Genomic DNA, 19,020 nt, shown 5'->3' with positions numbered 1-19,020 from the left:
GTGTTCGTTGTGATTGATACTGTACATCTGCACTTGTTGTAGTGACTGAACTCTCCTCATGACCTCCCTCTCTAAAGAATGACTTTACAGCCCCTTCATATTTTTACCTCTTCATCTCAGACTGAGATTATCTCCCTCGCTCTCATCGCTGCACCGTGTCAGTGTACTCAAAGGTAGTCTGAGCAGACAGAGTATACTGGGGCGGTGTTCAAATCAAAATGTATTTATTTATTTATCCGTTATTCTTCACCAGGTAAGTTGACTGAGAACACGTTCTCATTTACAGCAACGACCTGGGGAATAGTTACAGGGGAGAGGAGGGGGAGGAATGAGCCAATTGTAAACTGGGGATTATTAGGTGACCGTGATGGTTTGAGGGCCGGATTGGGAATTTAGCCAGGACACCGGGTTTAACACCCCTACTCTTACGATAAGTAAAGCCCTTCTTACATCAGCTGATATCTCAAACTGCTGTACAGAAACCCAGCCTAAAACCCCAAACCCCAAACAGCAAGCAAAGCAGGTGTAGAAGCACGGTGGCTAGGAAAAACTCCCTAGAAAGGCCAGAACCTAGGAAGGAACCTAGAGAGGAACCAGGCTATGAGGGGTGGCCAGTCCTCTTCTGGCTGTGCCGGGTGGAGACTATAACAGAACATGGCCAAGATGTTCAAATGTTCATAGATGACCAACAGGGTCAAATAATAATAATCACAGTGGTTGTCGAGGGTGCAACAGGTCAGGACCTCAGGAGTAAATGGCAGTTGGCTTTTCATAGTCGATCATTCAATGTATCTCTACCGCTCCTGCTGTCTCTAGAGAGTTGAAAATAGCAGGTCTGGGACAGGTAGCACGTCCGGTGAACAGGTCAGGGTTCAATGCCGCAGGCAGAACAGTTGTGTTGTGCTGCTGGGTTGGGCTGGCAGGGCAGGGCTGGGCTGGGTTGTGTGGGTTGGGTTGGGTTGGGTTGGGCTGGCTGGGCTAGGCTGGCAGGGCAGGGCTGGGTTGAGCTGGGCTGGGTTGAGCTGGGCTGGGTTGGGCTGGCTGGGCTAGGCTGGCAGGGCAGGGCTGGGCTGGGTTGTGTGGGTTGGGTTGGGTTGGGTTGGGTTGGGTTGGGCTGGCTGGGCTAGGCTGGCAGGGCAGGGCTGGGTTGAGCTGGGCTGGGTTGAGCTGGGCTGGGTTGGGCTGGCTGGGTTGGGCTGGCTGGGCTAGGCTGGCAGGGCAGGGCTGGGTTGTGTAGGTTGGGTTGGGCTGGGCTGGGTTGACAGCAGGCTCGTGTTGTGTCAAGCAGACTGCGAGACGCTCTCCCTCCCTGTCCTAACGACCCACAGCAAAGCCACTAGAAACTGTCGCTGGCACTCAGTGAGTCAGAAGTTCCATTTGAACAGCTCTGTAAAGGCCACCATGTACCTTACGACCAGATGCCACAGCCAGGCAGCTGGAGAGGCAAAACACAAGCGCATACACACACACACCCTGCCTGAAACGCCAGAGGCCCTTTGTTTGGCAAAGTACCATGTCCCTCTTTTATATTAGGGACTAGTTTTTCTCATTACTAGAAGGTAAGGATAATGTAACTTGGGGGTAGGATTGTTTAAGATATAGTCAAGTACTAAGTCTACTTTCTGTAGTGCAGGTAGTCTGTAGTGCCGTTCATTTGTCTTCTTTATTTTCAGTTCTACTCTCAGTGAAGTAAGTCCTTTGGTGTCTGTGTTATGTTGTCGCCCCGTGTTTCTCCTCTGTCAGTCTTTCTAAGTTCTTGTTTTCCCCTGTGTCTTTGTTTCCAATGTCTCCTAGCCTGTTAATGCCTCTTAGTCTGTCCCTTGTTTGTTTCAATGTGCTCCTTCATGTGTTGTAGGAGTTATGTCTGCTCCCCAGTCCATCACTACTTGAGGTAAACTAACTTACTGTACGATGGCCATGACAATCTATTTGTATAACATAACATAACTTCCTGGTGATGACCATCATCCTCATGTTGACATTATTGAAGCAAGATGGAATAAACATCTCGTCTTGCTTCTTTACTTTTGCCACCACATTAGCTTGATCATTCCCTCCTTATAGTGTACCGTACACTATACTGTAAGTTCACTCAAATAATCCCCTGCCACCTCTCCATTCACCCCTAACCAGATACCTCCGTTTAGAGCTTACTCTGTTCTCAGTGTACTACATGGAGGGTACGTAGTGGAGGCTAGATTGGAGTCCTGGGGTTGAACATTCCCACAATGCTAGCACGAGTAGACATGGTAGTCGTTTTCATGCCGTTGTACTGTATGAAAGTTAATTCTGCTTTCTACACAGTAAAGGAAGTCATGTTTGATGTATCTGTATACGGGTGGTCTATATGGCATAGGTAGACTACTGATTTACAATGCATGTGTTCAACCATTTCAAAGTGCTCTACAGACACTGACAGGGCAAGTCAACTGAAGCATGCTTGGCCTGTCCATATAGTCTCTCTTTTTACATGTGGTAATGGAGAGGGACTGTTTTTCTGTGATAAAACCTCCATTGCACTTCCATAGTGTATGTCATTCAGCATGCAGGGGTTTATCTGTTATGACGTGTGATGTATTCCAGAATGATTATTTTCAAATACATGAAATACATATAAATCGCGCAGTAAAAGACAGGTTCAATGTACCCTAATAAAGGTGAACTGCCCTGTCTGTCCACCTGCAGTAAGGAACAGCAGAAGTCTCTGAAGATGATGTCAGTGTGGGAGCAGCGCACCACTCAGCTGAGGAGACATAACCTGCGGGCCAGCAGTGAGGCCCTGTACAGCGAGCTGGACCCTGAGGAGAGGCTACGCATGTCCTCCGCCCTGCACATCCGCCCTGACATGAAGACCCACCTGGACCGGCCCCTGGTGGTGGAACCCCATGACGGCCCCGGTCCTATGGGCCAAAACAAGCCCCGGACCCCTGAGGAGACGGATACCCCTGAGGACCCGGCCGGCCCCCAGCCACGCAGGCACCACCGCCACCGGGACAGGGAGAGACCCATCGACGAGGCCAATGAGAATGGCGATCCAGGCAAAGAGGGTAGGCACCATGTCCACCACAGTCGTAGCAAGGACCCAGACGGCACCCGGGGCAAGGAGGGGAAGAGTGAGCGGTCACGCAGCCGAGAGGGGGGCAGGAGGCACCACCACCAGACCTTAGTGGATGAGGGAGGAGGAGGCGGGACGGGGGAGAGAGAGCACCGCCACCACCACTCCCACAGACAGGCCAGAGAGGGCAACGGCACTGTCAACAGCGGAGGCAAGGGCGAGCGCAGGTCACGCCACAAAGATGGCCGCTCGGGAGAGAGGTGCTCCAGGGGAGAGAACGGAGCCAATGGGGAGAGGAAGAGACACAAGACCCACGGCTCAAGGGGCCAGTCCACACTGGAGGGAGAGGACCACAGTGAGAGAGAGAAGGGGAGGGGCCACAGGTAAGACTGGCTCTGTTCCTGGCTGTCTCTGTTACTTCTCAGATGATTTCTACATGACTGCAAATCTAGTATTATACATCATTTTGTACTGATGAAAGCATATCACACAACATTATTTTAGAGGAGTAGATGTGTCTACCTCGTACCAGAGATCAATGACTTGTGATCTATGGTAATTGTATTTGTTTCCCAGGGACAGATATGTGGAGTCTGAGGGTGACTCCCTGGCCATCAGCCCCCAGCAGGACCCTGGAGATCAGAGGTGGGGCACCGAGGGACCTGAAGACTCAGACAACCAGAGGAACGTCAGACGGACTGGACAGACGGCCGTCAACATCCCCCCTGTCACCATCACCCCCCCACCCGGGGAGACTACCCTTATACCCAGTCAGTACCGCAAACCTATTTTCCCTTTAATACTGTTACTTCAGTGTCTTGTGTTGCTGAGATGTATGTAAACCTTTGTGTCTGTGTCCCAGTGAACAGTATAGACTGTGAGACCATGCCTATGAACGAGGAGAAGAAGACCCTGGAGGAGCGGACTCAGAGTGGACCCAGACCCATCCTGCCTTACAGCTCCATGTTTGTGTTTGGCCAGGCCAACGTGTGAGTGGCCCGCGTGGACAGCTCTACACAACACCGCTCTGTGCTACACAACTCACACCATTCACGCCACAAACACTCTGACTTCCATGTAGCAAGTCCCTGCATGTTGACATTGTCATCTGGCCCCACTTTTAACTCCTTTAGCGAAGCTGTTAAAATGTTACAGTTTATGTCGTAAAGGCAATCGAATAGCACTTTCCTTTAAGTCCACACACTCAGTCAAATATCCATCTTTGTAGAGGACTTGTAAACCTTTACCTAAACCTACAATCAATTAATAGAAAACAAAAGCAGTAGCCAGCCAGCCAATGTTATAGCCCGTCTATATGCAGCCAGCCAGCCAATGTTATAGCCCGTCTATATGCAGCCAGCCAGCCAGCCAATGTTATAGCCCGTCTATATGCAGCCAGCCAGCCAATGTTATAGCCCGTCTATATTCAGCCAGCCAGCCAGCCAATGTTATAGCCCGTCTATATGCAGCCAGCCAGCCAATGTTATAGCCCATCTATATGCAGCCAGCTAGCCACCCAATGTTATAGCCCGTCTATATGCAGCCAGTCAGCCAATGTTATAGCCCGTCTATATGCAGCCAGCCAGCCAGCTAATGTTATAGCCCGTCTATATGCAGCCAGCCAGCCAGCCAATGTTATAGCCCGTCTATATGCAGCCAGCCAGCCAATGTTCTAGCCCATCTATATGCAGCCAGCCAGCCAATGTTATAGCCCGTCTATATGCAGCCAGCTAGCCAGCCAATGTTATAGCCCTTCTATATGCAGCCAGCCAGCCAATGTTATAGCCCGTCTATATGCAGCCAGCCAGAAAATGTTATAGCCCGTCTATATGCAGCCAGCCAGCCAGCCAATGTTATAGCCCGTCTATATGCAGCCAGCCAGCCAATGTTATAGCCCGTCTATATGCAGCCAGCCAGCCAATGTTATAGCCCGTCTATATGCAGCCAGCCTGCTAGCCAATGTTATAGCCCGTCTACATGCAGCCAGCTAGCCAGCCAATGTTATAGCCCGTCTATATGCAGCCAGCCAGCCAATGTTATAGCCCGTCTATATGCAGCCAGCCAGCCAGCCAATGTTATAGCCCATCTATATGCAGCCAGCTAGCCAGCCAATGTTATAGCCCGTCTATATGCAGCCAGCTAGCCAGCCAATGTTATAGCCCGTCTATATGCAGCCAGCCAGCCAATGTTATAGCCCGTCTATATGCAGCCAGCCAGCCAGCCAATGTTATAGCCCGTCTAAATGCAGCCAGCCAGCCAATGTTATAGCCCGTCTATATGCAGCCAGCCAGCCAATGTTATAGCCCGTCTACATGCAGCCAGCCAATGTTATAGCTCGTCTATATGCAGCCAGCCATTACTAGGAACAGCGTCTACATTAGTCTCTCAGGTGAGCTGTGTATGGACTATAGGATCTCTATCTCTCTCTCTCTCTCTCTCTCTCTCTCTCTCTCTCTCTCCAGGGTGCGGCGTCTGTGTCATTATATTGTCAGCCTGCGGTACTTTGAGATGTGTATCCTGGTAGTGATATCCATGAGTAGCATTGCATTGGCTGCAGAGGACCCTGTCCAGGCCAACGCTCCGCGCAACAATGTGAGTCTACGCACGCACGCACGCGCACACACACACACACACACACACACACACACACACACACACACACACACACACACACACACACACACACACACACACACACACACACACACACACACACACACACACACACACACACACACACAGGAAGACATGCTAGACACACACAACCTGAAATGGTCCATCCACACAGACAGTGTGGTGAAGAAGGCGCAACAGCTCCTTTCCAACAGAAATTTGGATTGGCCCAACCGAGCCACGGCCTGTTCACCCCGCTAGCATCTAGAAGGTGGGGACAGTACAGGTGCATTAGAGCTGGGACCAAGAGATTGAAAAACAGCTTCTATCTCGAGGCATATCAGACTGTTAAATAGTCACCACTAGCCGGCCTCTGCCCAGTTCCCTGCCCCGAACTTAGTCACTGTTACTAGTCGGCTACCAGCCGGTACTCTACCTTAGAGACTGCTGCCCTATGTACATAGAGTCATTGAACACTGGTCACTTTAATTAAGCAACAAGGGACAAGAGGCAGTGCTGTATCATGAATACAGTCACAGGTAAGTGCCGTTGTTCGGCCCAAAGCGATAGTGGAGGGCCCGTCAACCCATTTACCTGTGAATGTATTCATGGTACAGCACTGCCTCGGGTGCCTTATTGCTTTTATAAAACTCTTACCAACATACTAAAATAACAATGAATTACATATTTTGATGAAAACATTATTTTGATGAATTCAAACATTATTTTGATAAGTCAATTCATTCAATATCATTCATCCACCAGAAGATATAGTCCCGAACAGAAACCTGGTTGTTAGTTCTTTTGGTCACGTTGCTACAGACGTGTCCCGGTCCTTAATTACTTTTGCAAAGTTGCTATGCGAAAGGACTGGTTGTCCATTCTAAACGAAATGGTTGCTATGCAGGCTTCTTGTCAATTGCTAGCCAAGCCAGCTTCAGCTAACTCAGTCACTTCAATTTGCATTTTTTGTTTTACCTTTTTTTTTCTTCTATTGGCACTTACTTGGATATGTCCCATGATAATGATGTGACAAGGCTGTCTGGTCTCGTCTGGGCACCGTTCACTCTATGGTACTACAGATCAAATTTTCAAAAGTGAAACATTGTTTCCTACAGGTCGGACAGGCAGACACAGCAAGGCTTATATTAACCCCGGCTGTACCAATCCAAATACTAGGCTGGAAGCAAAGGGAAATAATGTGCGTGAAGAAATAAATACAAGAGATGATTCAGACAGCAATCTAAACATGATGTTCTTATGGATGGAACCGTTAGCAAGCATAGGTGTGTCTCCGATGGCCAATGCAGCACTTATAATTAAGTGATAATGTCCTCGAGGCTGGTGTTTGGAGGATTTATTGTCACGGGTGTGTTCGTCTCGGGCCGGCAAACCGTGCCAATATATCCTCGAAACACCAGCTTTCGAAGGCATTATCTTTTTTATACAACGGGTTACCAATATATTCAAATAATGATTGACATATTTTTATGATGATTCATGATTTCGATTGGCTGAGAAAAGCTGCCATCCTGTCTGTCTTGTCCCGAGTCCTGACACGTTCATTAACATAGGACAGCTGGAGATCCAATTTCAATATTGAAACAATGTTGCAAATATTGGAGAGACAGACAGCAAGGTTATTACTAGTAGACTCTGCTGTTGAAAACCAAATGCTAGTCTAAAGGAAATGGGAGATAATGTCTAGATGCTTTTTACAGTGTTGATCTTGTATATAAATTGCCTGGCTGGGCTGATGAGACAGTGGATTGAGCAGTCAGATGGAACAGAGTAAATAGGCATTTCAACGTCATAGACTTAGCCGGTGCTAACCCATCAGTATCCAGGATTAGACTCACCCATTGTATAATTAGCAATAAGGCCCGAGGGGGTGTGGTATACGACCAATATACCATAGCTAAGGGCTGTTTTTATGCATGACGCCACACGGAGTGCCTGGACACAGCCCTTAGCTGTGGTATATTGGCCATATATCACAAACCCCCGAAGTGCCGTATTGCTATTATAAACTGGTTATCAATGTAATTAGAGCAGTAAAAATAAATGTTTTGTCATACCTGTGGTATACGGTCTGATATACCACGGCTGTCAGCCAATCAGCATTCAGGCCTCGAACCACCCAGTTTATAATAATGTTTACATAGTGTTTTCCCACTTCATATATGTATATGTATATATACAGTATATATGTATATATATATATATATATATATATATATATATATATATATATATATATATATATATATATATATATATATATATTCTAGACAAGGCTCATCCTATAAAACTACTGCTGTACACACCTTTTCTATTCATATACTGTCTATACATACCACCATATATATACCACCATATATATATATATATATATATATTGCATACTCTGATATTGCTCATTCTGATATTTCTTCATGTCTTTCTTTGAATTTTGGGGATTTGTGTGTATTGTTGTTGTATTGCTAGATATTGCTGCTCTATTGCACTGCACCTGCGATAACATCTGCATAACTGCGTGCACAACCAATAAGATTTGAATTGATCTGACTCAGTTAGACATTTAAAAAACAACAACAGGTGTGACAACCAAGTTCATCCAAATATATCCGTCAGCGAGGAGAAGATCAGGCAGCTGTTCAAATGAGCTAGAGGAATAATTACTTTTGCATTGCCTCTTGGCTGTGTTTTCCTCTTGCACTTACTCTCTCCTGTTCAGGTGCTCAAGTATCTGGACTACGTCTTCACGGGAGTTTTCACTTTTGAGATGGTGATTAAGGTAAGAGCTAGGATAGGCACGTGTCATTAAATTACATTTTTACTAAATGACTGAACAAAAATAACATGTTTTCAGATCCTTTTTGGGCAGCTGTCTTAGATTTCCACGATACATTTGTCTAGAATTGATTTCTTTGTTTTTCATTCCGTTACTCCTATGGTTGTACTGGCCTCATGCTACATGCCGTGTTTATTGAAATGCATTACTAAATGAGAGAACTTTAATTGAATACATTGGTGGACTATAGGAGGTTGCTCCAACCTCAGTGTGCTGTAGCCATCTAACCCTGCTCTCTGATTGGTCCAGATGGTTGACCTGGGCCTCCTGCTCCATCCTGGTTCTTACTTCAGAGATCTCTGGAACATTCTGGACTTCATTGTGGTCAGTGGCGCACTGGTGGCATTTGCATTTTCGTAAGTTGTATATTTTCTTAGTAACGTTCATCATTTCATGAAATAAAATAATTGCACAAGGCAAATTTGACAGAAGAAACTGATAAGCTGCACTTTCCCAGAAATACTTTTCTCCGTTGAATTTATGTGCGCTGTAATTCATCTGTCATTTCCCATCGGTTACATTCCTCAGAATCAAATTCCTTGTATCACCACAATATAATATGTCCTCCTGAATGATGATGTCTGCTACCTCTTACTGCTGCAATATTGTATTCATTATGGGCTCAGTCTTTGGGATGAGTTTTTGGGCAAATTGTTGTGATTATTTGTAAGAATGAGAATATGTCAATTCAGGTGAAACACTGGGTTTAGTCCGGGAGAGAGAGTCTCTGTGGGTTTAGTCCGGGAGAGAGAGTCTCCGTGGGTTGAGGGTGATTATCCTGTACATCTGGTATTGCTGCTGCTGCTGCTGCTGCTGCTGCTGCTGCCAGAACCTACCATTAGTTCCATAACAACACAACGGGAAAATAGGAATGCATAATGTCATGTTTATTTGCTTATAGTTGAGGTGTTTGGCAGTAAGGATTGTAATTGCGTTTAATTAACCCCACAAAATGCTTTATTTCATGCTGTGTGTTTGAAGTGTACAATGTGAAGTGTGCAATGTGTGTGTGTGTGTGTGTGTTATGTGTGCTGTTGACTCAAAGTTCCTTTTCTGTTTCCTTGTGGCTTGGATCTCTTGAAGGAGCTTCATGGGGTAATGCTTTCTCTCTCTATCTTTCTCTCCCTCTCTCTGTCTCTCTCTCTCTCATCTTGCCTGTCTCTGTTTGTGTGAGCTAACAGGGTCTATGCTCAGTCCATAGGCCCGTTTTGTTCTGGGACACACTCATCTCTCTCTCTTCTCGTCATCTTTTCATAGTCCACTGGTCTTCTCTCATATTTATCTGCTTGACCATAGATCCTCTGTCCTGTTCCATGTTCCCCTCCGCTATAGGGGGCAATGTCACCTCAGTGTGACTACATATTCACCAGGGCCGCACTAGACAAATACATGTGTTGCTATGATGAGAAGGACCCTACTGCTCTATATCAGCTCATGTTTTGATTACAAATGGACCTACTCACCAAACACATTTCATTAAGTGGCAACTACTCCTACAAGGTAGTAAGAAAGAACGCCACTTTAGAGCTGAGGAGCTCTTTACATCTCTGCATGGAATCTCAGAGTGTGTTTAAACTGTTATGGTGTCATCAAGGTATCTATATTGGTGACTGCTTAGTGACCATACGGTACCACCCTCCATCCCCACTTTGTTTGTCTACAGCACTGCCTCTAGTATCTATCACTCTTTCCTAGCCACTCTGACAGACAGCCAGCCGTGTTGATGTTGATCGATGGACATTATTCTCCCTGCATGCCCCGGGCCTCATTCTGCCTGTCATGTCAATGTGATCCACCGACTCATTGTGAATGAACCGTACCGCCATCGTGATGTGTCATCGACACACTGTTTGTGTAGTGTTGCTTCCTTGAATCTCACGACCACGTGTCACCGTTCCATCTCCCTTCAGACGTTCCACATCTGTCAGATGTCCTCTGTCTGTTGGAAACGTCTGTTAGTACACAAGAAACACACTCTTACCTGTGCCACCAAAACAAGTGGCAGGAGTGTCTTTTTGACAAACACAACCTGATTTTTTTGGGTCTCTTTTATGAACATTGCCTTGAAGAAATGAAAGCCATTTTGCAACCCAGTCATCCTTGAAGAAGTGTCATTATGGCCGAGATTGCCATTTGGCGAGGGCCTTTTCTAGTTGGATCAGTTCCTCACACTTTCACAATAGCATTCAACTGTCTGTCACTGACAGACTAGTACAGTAAATGACAAACATCTCAATTTCATACATCGTAGGCCTATTTCCATTCCCCATATCGTATTGTTTAGATTGTACCTGTCATATTTTCTATGTGTGGGAAGACGCCATAATTGTGTTCTTTATCTTGTTTTTTCCCTTTACTGTTTTCCCCCGTCAGACCGCCACAAGGTGTGCCCAGGTGGGGAACCCCCTCTCCTCTCTACCCCTCTTTCTTCTGCTTAGGCCAGGATCATATCACTAAACCTGTATGAGTAAAGGGTTTCCTTTACAGACCAGGAGCCTTTGCCATGTCACTCTGATAGCTTTCAATAGAAACCTTTCTCTCTCTTTCTGGGTGTTCAAATCAAATTTTATTTGTCACGTGCCGAATAGAACAGGTGTAGACCTTACAGTGAAATGCTTCCTGACAAGCCCTTAACCAACAATTCAGTTTTAAAAAAAATGGAAAAAAAATGGAAAAAAAGTAACAAGTAATTAAAGAGCACTCTCCAATCTTACTGTAAATGGATGCTGAAGTAAAATGTGTTCATAATTGATGATTGACCCAAATCCCAGCATCAGCACTAACTATTCTGGCCATTCTAATAATTATGTACAGTAGACTCTTTGTATTTATTTTCAAGCTTCTATGCCCAAGTCAAATACTCTGAGCTATTATAAACACACATTCAGGTTTATTCTGTTAAACTCTTTTCCCTAGGAGACGCACCAAGCATAGCTCTATCAGTGCCTATATTAAAACATAATACAGTTTTGTTCCACTGACAGAGAGAGAATTACAGATGTAGGATCTTAATTTGATCACCCTGTTGCAGGAGAACTTTCCTGCAATGCAGGACATTTTAAACTTGTAGTGTATTTGAGGATTAAAAAGGTTTCTGAAGTTTATAATTTCCCCTTTGAAATTTCAGACCTGATTTTCCCTAACGAAAATGTATCAACCGTTACAAAAATGTCCATGAATTATAATCCACATAATAATTCAAATTTCCTGTTGCTGCAGGGATTATTTTCCTGCTGTAGCAAAATGGGTCAAATCAAGATCCTACATCTGTAGGACTACCTTTAGAGTAGTAGTAAAAATAGCCCGTGCTGAGACAGGACATGGTGGTTATTTTGGATGACCGTTTTGTTCTCCTTCCAGGGAGATGACATATGGGACACACCAGCCACCTGTACCTGAGAATGATGTCCTCATTACATATTTAACCACTGTCTTGGCGTCTCATAGCTCTGTCACCGTCCAGCCCATGTAGAAAACTCAAAGCGCTCGCAATGAAACTCCCAATTCACATGTTTTTCTCCAAGCTGGTCAAGTGTCCTTTGAAAGCTATCAGAATGTCATGTGTGGTTTAACATGTGTGAGTGTTATGTGATCTCAAACCACGGGCTCTACTTACTGTGAAAAAAAAGCATGCTGGACTATTGCGTATCAGAGCATGAATGTTGCATGCTGCTGTGGTAGAGTAGAGCTGTAACGGAGGCTGTGGGAGGGAGGAACCTCACCGTCATATCACATGGCCATGCTGTGTTGGGCATACCAGCCAGTTACAACATGGCTTTTATTCCCACTTGGATGGGAAGTGGTGTGTGTGTGTGTGTGTGTGTGTGTGTGTGTGTGTGTGTGTGTGTGTGTGTGTGTGTGTGTGTTCGTGATGGCAGCTGACAGCAGACAGAGGGAGGAGGCGGGGCAGGGTAGGGTAGGGGAAAATGATGGTTGCTGGCAGATTAGTTTCTCTCTGTTGCCATTTGCCTCCTCCTGGACTGTCTTGTTGGTGCCATGTTAATCATCTTCACCAGATGCTGAGATCTTTACAAGTTTGTCTTTATCAGTTGAAAATGAGTGACTGCTGTGTAGGATTTACTTTAACAACGGAGGAATTCACCTTTTCAGAGAAATCTCTTGAGATTTGAGACAGAGATGGGATTGAGTGACATGGGTGCTGGAACATTTTACATTGTGATATAAATGTTGTTGACTGTACTGTACATTGAATAGGGTCTATTTATATAACATTTATTAATGTGAAGTGTCACGTAGTATCTTTGACTGGTTATTTATGTGTCGCCGACTGTTTATTGGAGTCATTCAAATCCCTCCATGTTTCACCAATGGGATGATTGACCTTAAATACATGACCATTTTGTGTACTGTACCACACATTGGTCAATTATTTTACATTTGATATAACATGCAGTATTTTGTATCACTTCATTGTATTTGATTTGGAGATGCCTGTATTGCGAGTCACTTGTATTGCTATTCTCAGAGCTCCCCAAGGTGATGATTCAGCATGAGCTCTTCTGAGTCTGTAGGGAACATTAATATACACAGAGACTTAATGGGATTCTGCTCAGACTTCTTCACATGTTGGTTCAAAAGATGTTCTGTTTTTCCGCCCATTGTATCTGAGAAAGTCTATTACATCTCTTGTTCCGGTATTTCCCCGTGAGTCATAATACTCTACACTAACGTCCTTTCATCTTTTCGTCTGTCAGTCTCACCGTCTCAGCTTAACGAGCAGGATTTGTGTATAAAAACAGCATTGGTTCCTGTAAAAGAAACGTCACAGTTTATTTTGTACCACCGGTTACGGGTTCTTCTGCAGAATCCTGATGCACAGTCTGTAGTGCGAGCGTACTTGATTTATATTTGGGGTGTTATTTGCATGGAGAAATATGTGTTGAGATGTAACTCTCAGAGAAGGTGTATTTCTGTGGGATAACTACTCTGCATGCTATACATCCACAAACGGTCCAATTCGCTCATGTAATCCAGGATTACATGCTACAGTACACCTATCTGAATGGTATGGAGAGGCATGAGCCTACAGTGAGATTACTAATCCATTCTCAGTTGGGGCTGGGTGATTGGTTGTCACAAACAATTATCTGTACCAAGGGTATCTACAGCTGTGACAAAAAATGTTTACCTCAATTATTATTCTGTTGTATTTTTCAAACACAAATCATTTTGGAAGTATTATTAAAAATGCAATGTCTTTAGTAGTGGGAGATGGTAATGTAGTACCAACCGTTCTCCTAACCCCATTTCCTTAGATTGTAAGAACATTTCCATTCACGTTCGGTCAAGACCATCAGAGAGCATTCTTCAAATGCTTTCTGTTTCGTAGTCTAAACCTTTCCATTCATGAAACTTTTAGAAGCAACAGTGATTCATCAACAAGCTTTTGACTTTGGTCACGAGTGGTTTGCCTCTTTCTTAATGCAATTGTTGTTCTTAGCAGTTTCTGAATACAACTACCTTCACACAGGGTTTAGCGTTTGAGTGTTGACCTTACAGGCATGCTGTCTAACTTAGTGTTTTTCTTGTGCAGAGGGTCCAAAGGAAAGGACATCAGCACCATCAAGTCCCTCAGAGTTCTGCGAGTATTACGGCCCCTCAAGACCATCAAACGCCTACCCAAGCTGAAGGTACGGAATAGGACTTTATCTGACCTGACCCAATGTACACTACATGTGTATTCCCTGGTGTTGATTTATTGATGAGTGTTGTCAGGATACAGAGTCATCAGTGTGTACTGTATCTAACCCAGCCCCATGTTTCTGTGTGTGTGTGCGTGCGTGCGTGCGTGCGTGCGTGCGTGCGTGCGTGCGTGCGTGCGCGTGTGTGCGTGTGTGTGTGTATATGTATATATGTGTGTGTCCTCTCTCAGGCTGTGTTTGACTGTGTGGTCAACTCCCTGAAGAACGTGTTCAACATCCTCATAGTCTACATGCTCTTCATGTTCATCTTCGCTGTCATCGCCGTGCAGCTGTTCAAGGGCAAGTTCTTCTACTGCACCGATGAGTCCAAGAGCCTGGAGAAAGACTGCAGGTAGGTCTACAGTACAGTACACTGAGCAAGCCTGGCACAAGAAGAAAGGGCATTTTGAAATGAACAGGAGAAGGCAGATGAGCAGAGTTGGCACCAAGGCACTGGGCCTAACATTGATAAACCATGGAATAACGGTAACAGCTCTAGAGATGGCGGCCCCTCCAGGGCAGCTGTGGTGGTACGGCCCAGGGGCTCTATTTTTGGCTGGAGGTAAGGAGGCAAACGCACCGTCGTTTCCAATTTCGTTGTGTAAAAACTGCCGCATTTGCCAGTACTGTCACAATGGCGTGTATAAGTGGCAGAGGAAGTCAGGCGCAGGAGAGTCAAATAGAGTGTAGAATGGAGTACTTTAATTAAAGTCCTAGTAATCTGCTCCATAACACTCACGGAAAAAATATAAAAACAAATCTGGGTACGAAGACCCGTCGCTCACCTATACACAATTAACACGACACATGACAACGAACAATCTCTGACAAACACATGAAGGGAAACAGAGGGTTAAATACACAACAGGTAATGAATGGGATTGACAACAGGTGTGTGGGAAGACAAGACAAAACCAATGGAAAATGAAAAATGGATCGATGATGACTAGAAGACCGGTGAAGTCGACCGCCGAACACCGCCCGGACAAGGAGAGGCAACGACTTCGGCAGAAGTCGTGACATTACCCCCCCCCCCTGACGCGCGGCTCCAGCAGCGCGTCGACACCGGCCTCGGGGACGACCCGGAGGGCGAGGTGCAGGGCGATCCGGATGGAGGCGGTGGAATTCTTTTAACATAGAAGGATCTAAAACGTCCTCCACCGGAACCCAGCATCTCTCCTCCGGCCCGTACCCCTCCCAGTCCACGAGGTACTGAAGGCCCCTCGCCCGACGTCTCGAATCCAAAATGGATCGAATAGCGTACGCCGGGACCCCCTCGATGTCTAGAGGAGGCGGAGGAACTTCACGCACTTCAGCCTCCTGGAGCGGGCCAGCCACCACCGGCCTGAGGAGAGACACATGGAACGAGGGGTTAATACGGTAATTAATGGGCAGGTGTAATCTATAACATACCTCGTTCACTCTCCTCAGGACTTTAAACGGCCCCACAAACCGCGGACACAGCTTCCGGCAGAGCAGGCGGAGGGGCAGGTTTCGGGTCGAGAGCCAGACCCTGTCCCCTGGTACGAACACCGGGGCCTCACTGCGGCGACGGTCTGCGCCAATTTTCTGGCGCCTTATGGCACGCTGAAGGTGGACGTGGGCTGCCTCCCAAGTTTCCTCAGCGTGCCGAAACCAATTGTCCACCGCAGGAGCTTCGGTCTGACTCTGATGCCAAGGAGCCAGAACCGGCTGATACCCTAATACACATTGAAAAGGGGTAAGGTTAGTGGAGGAGTGACGTAGCGAGTTCTGGGCTATCTCTGCCCAGGGCACGAACTTCGCCCACTCCCCTGGCCGGTCCTGGCAATAGGACCGCAGAAACCTGCCCACATCCTGGTTAACTCTCTCCACCTGCCCATTACTCTCGGGGTGAAAACCTGAGGTAAGACTAACCGAGATCCCCAGACGTTCCATGAACGACTTCCAGACCCTTGACGTGAACTGGGGACCCCGATCAGACACTATATCCTCAGGCACCCCATAATGCTGGAAAACATGTGTAAACAGAGCCTCCGCAGTTTGTAAGGCCGTAGGGAGACCGGGCAAAGGGAGAAGACGACAGGACTTAGAGAACCGATCCACAACGACCAGGATCGTGGTGTAACCCTGTGAAGGTGGAAGATCAGTCACAAAATCCACTGACAGGTGCGACCACGGCCGTTGAGGAACGGGTAAAGGTAAAAGCTTACCTCTAGGCAGGTGTCTAGGAGCCTTGCACTGGGCGCACACCGAACAGGAGGAAACATAAATCCTCACGTCCTTAGCTAAAGTGGGCCACCAGTACCTCCCATCAAGACAGCGCATCGTCCGACCTATCCCAGGATGACCAGAGGAGGGTGATGTGTGAGCCCAATAGATCAATCGGTCGCGGACAGCAGACGGAACGTACAGACGACCAGCTGGACACTCAGGAGGAGAGGGCTCTGCACGTGACGCCCGCTCAATGTCCGCGTCCAGCTCCCACACTACTGGCGCCACCAAACACGACTCTGGGAGTATGGGAGTGGGATCCATGGGTCGCTCCTCTGTGTCATACAGCCGAGACAATGCGTCTGCCTTGACGTTCTGGGAGCCTGGTCTGTAAGTAAGCGTAAACACAAAACGAGTGAAAAACATGGCCCACCTTGCCTGGCGAGGATTTAGTCTCTTCGCCTGCCGGATGTACTCCAGATTGCGGTGGTCAGTCCAGATGAGAAAAGGGTGATTAGCCCCCTCAAGCCAATGCCTCCACACCTTCAAGGCTTTTACGACAGCTAACAGCTCTCGGTCCCCCACATCATAGTTACGCTCCGCCGGGCTGAGCCTCTTCGAAAAGAAAGCACAGGGGCGAAGCTTCGGTGGCACACCCGAACGCTGAGAGAGCACTGCTCCTATCCCAGCTTCGGATGCGTCCACCTCTACTATGAATGGCAAAGAGGGATCCGGATGAGCCAACACAGGCGCCGAGGTAAACAGAGCCTTCAGTTTACCAAAAGCCCTATTCGCCTCGGCCGACCACTGCAAGCGCACCGGTCCCCCCTTTAGCAGTGAGGTAATGGGAGCTGCAACCTGACCAAAACCCCGGATAAATCTCCGGTAGTAATTGGCAAACCCTAAAAAACGCTGCACCTCCTTAACCGTGGTTGGAGTCGGCCAATTACGCACGGCTGTAATGCGGTCGCTCTCCATTTCCACTCCTGAAGTGGAAATCTGATGCCCTAGGAAGGAGATGGATTGTTGGAAGAACAAGCATTTCTCAGCCTTGACATATAAATCATGCTCCAACAGGCGACCAAGCACCCTGCGCACCAAGGACACATGCTCAGCGCGTGTAGCAGAGTATATCAAAATATCATCGATATACACCACTACACCCTGCCCGTTCAGGTCCCTGAAGATCTCATCTACAAACGATTGGAAGACTGATGGAGCATTCATCAACCCATATGGCATGACCAGGTACTCATAATGACCTGAGGTGGTGCTAAATGCCGTCTTCCACTCATCACCCCTCCTAATACGCACCAGATTGTACGCACTCCTGAGATCCAATTTTGTGAAGAAGCGGGCCCCGCGCATTGACTCCATTACTGTATTGATCAAAGGTAGCGGGTAACTATATTTTACCGTGATTTTATTAAGGTCTCGATAATCAATGCACGGGCGTAAACCGCCATCCTTCTTCTTCACAAAAAAGAAACTCGAAGAGGCGGGTGAAATGGATGGCTTAATGAACCCCTGACGCAGGGATTCAGAGATATAATTATCCATAGCCACTGTCTCCGCTTGCGACAGAGGATACACATGACTCCTGGGATATGCAGCGTCTACCAGGAGATCTATCGCACAATCCCCCTGTCAATGGGGTGGTAATTGAGTCGCCTTCTTTTTACAGAAGGCGAGTGCCAAATCGGCATATTCAGGGGGAATGCGCACGGTGGAGACCTGGTCTGGACTTTCCACCGTAGTAGCACCAACGGAAACCCCTAAACACCTACCTGAGCACTCTCGCGACCACCCCGTGAGAGCCCTCTGTGGCCAAGAAACAGTGGGGTTATGACACGCTAACCAGGGTAGACCTAGCACCACAGAATACGCAGGGGAATCAATAAGGAAAAGACTAATCTTCTCCTTGTGACCCTCCTGCGTTATCATATTCAACGGTGCGGTGACCTCCCTGATAAAACCTGACCCTAATGGTCGACTATCTAAGGCATGAATAGGAACAGGCATATCCACAGACACAATAGGAAGCCCTAAACTATGAGCTAAATTTTTATTAATGAAATTTCCAGCCGCGCCTGAATCTACTAGCGCCTTATACTGGGACTGCAGGGAAAAATCCGGAAAAGTGACAGAGACAAACATAAGTGCAACAGAGGGCTCTGGATGAGAATGGTGCCTACTCACCTGGGGTGATGCCAGAGTGCCCTGCCTGCCTTCTCTATTCCCAGAGGAACCAACCCGGCACCGATCAGCAGTGTGATCTCTGCGATCATAGATGGTGCTCGAGCGGGTACCCCCTCCGGTCTCCCTGCGCACCATCCCTCCCAATTCCATAGGTTCGGGAGAGAGAGTGCGGGAGGATGGAACAACCAGACCCCGATCTAGACGTCCCCGAGTAGCCAGCATGTTGTCCAGCCTGATTGACATATCCACCAGTTGGTCGAAGTTGAGGGTGGTGTCTCTACAGGCCAGCTCCCGACGGACGTCCTCGCGTAGACTACAACGGTAGTGGTCGATCAGGGCCCTGTCGCTCCATCCAGCGCCGGCAGCCAAAGTCCTAAACTCCAACGCGAACTCCTGAGCACTCC

General features: G+C 47.1%; 1 protein-coding gene across 10 annotated transcripts in view; it reads left to right on the top strand.

Annotated features, from left to right (window-relative positions):
- Window positions 1–19,020, top strand: part of LOC129826113 (voltage-dependent N-type calcium channel subunit alpha-1B-like) — a 149,136-nt gene that overhangs the window by 94,990 nt on the left and 35,126 nt on the right. For 6 of the 10 annotated variants that reach the window (XM_055886457.1, XM_055886454.1, XM_055886453.1 and 3 more), the window contains 8 exons: window positions 2,686–3,438; window positions 3,632–3,825; window positions 3,918–4,044; window positions 5,518–5,647; window positions 8,406–8,465; window positions 8,772–8,878; window positions 14,077–14,173; window positions 14,416–14,576. In XM_055886457.1, coding sequence (XP_055742432.1) covers window positions 2,686–3,438; window positions 3,632–3,825; window positions 3,918–4,044; window positions 5,518–5,647; window positions 8,406–8,465; window positions 8,772–8,878; window positions 14,077–14,173; window positions 14,416–14,576 — 1,629 coding nt within the window. Of the gene's footprint in view, window positions 1–1,855; window positions 1,892–2,685; window positions 3,439–3,631; window positions 3,826–3,917; window positions 4,045–5,517; window positions 5,648–8,405; window positions 8,466–8,771; window positions 8,879–14,076; window positions 14,174–14,415; window positions 14,577–19,020 lie in introns of all 10 variants that reach the window. The other 4 variants (XM_055886450.1, XM_055886449.1, XM_055886447.1 and 1 more) reach the window with 1 other exon arrangement.

The sequence above is a fragment of the Salvelinus fontinalis genome, chromosome 28 (genome assembly GCF_029448725.1).
Source record: "Salvelinus fontinalis isolate EN_2023a chromosome 28, ASM2944872v1, whole genome shotgun sequence".
Lineage (NCBI taxonomy): Eukaryota > Metazoa > Chordata > Actinopteri > Salmoniformes > Salmonidae > Salvelinus > Salvelinus fontinalis.
This window is presented reverse-complemented; position numbering and strand designations above follow the sequence as displayed.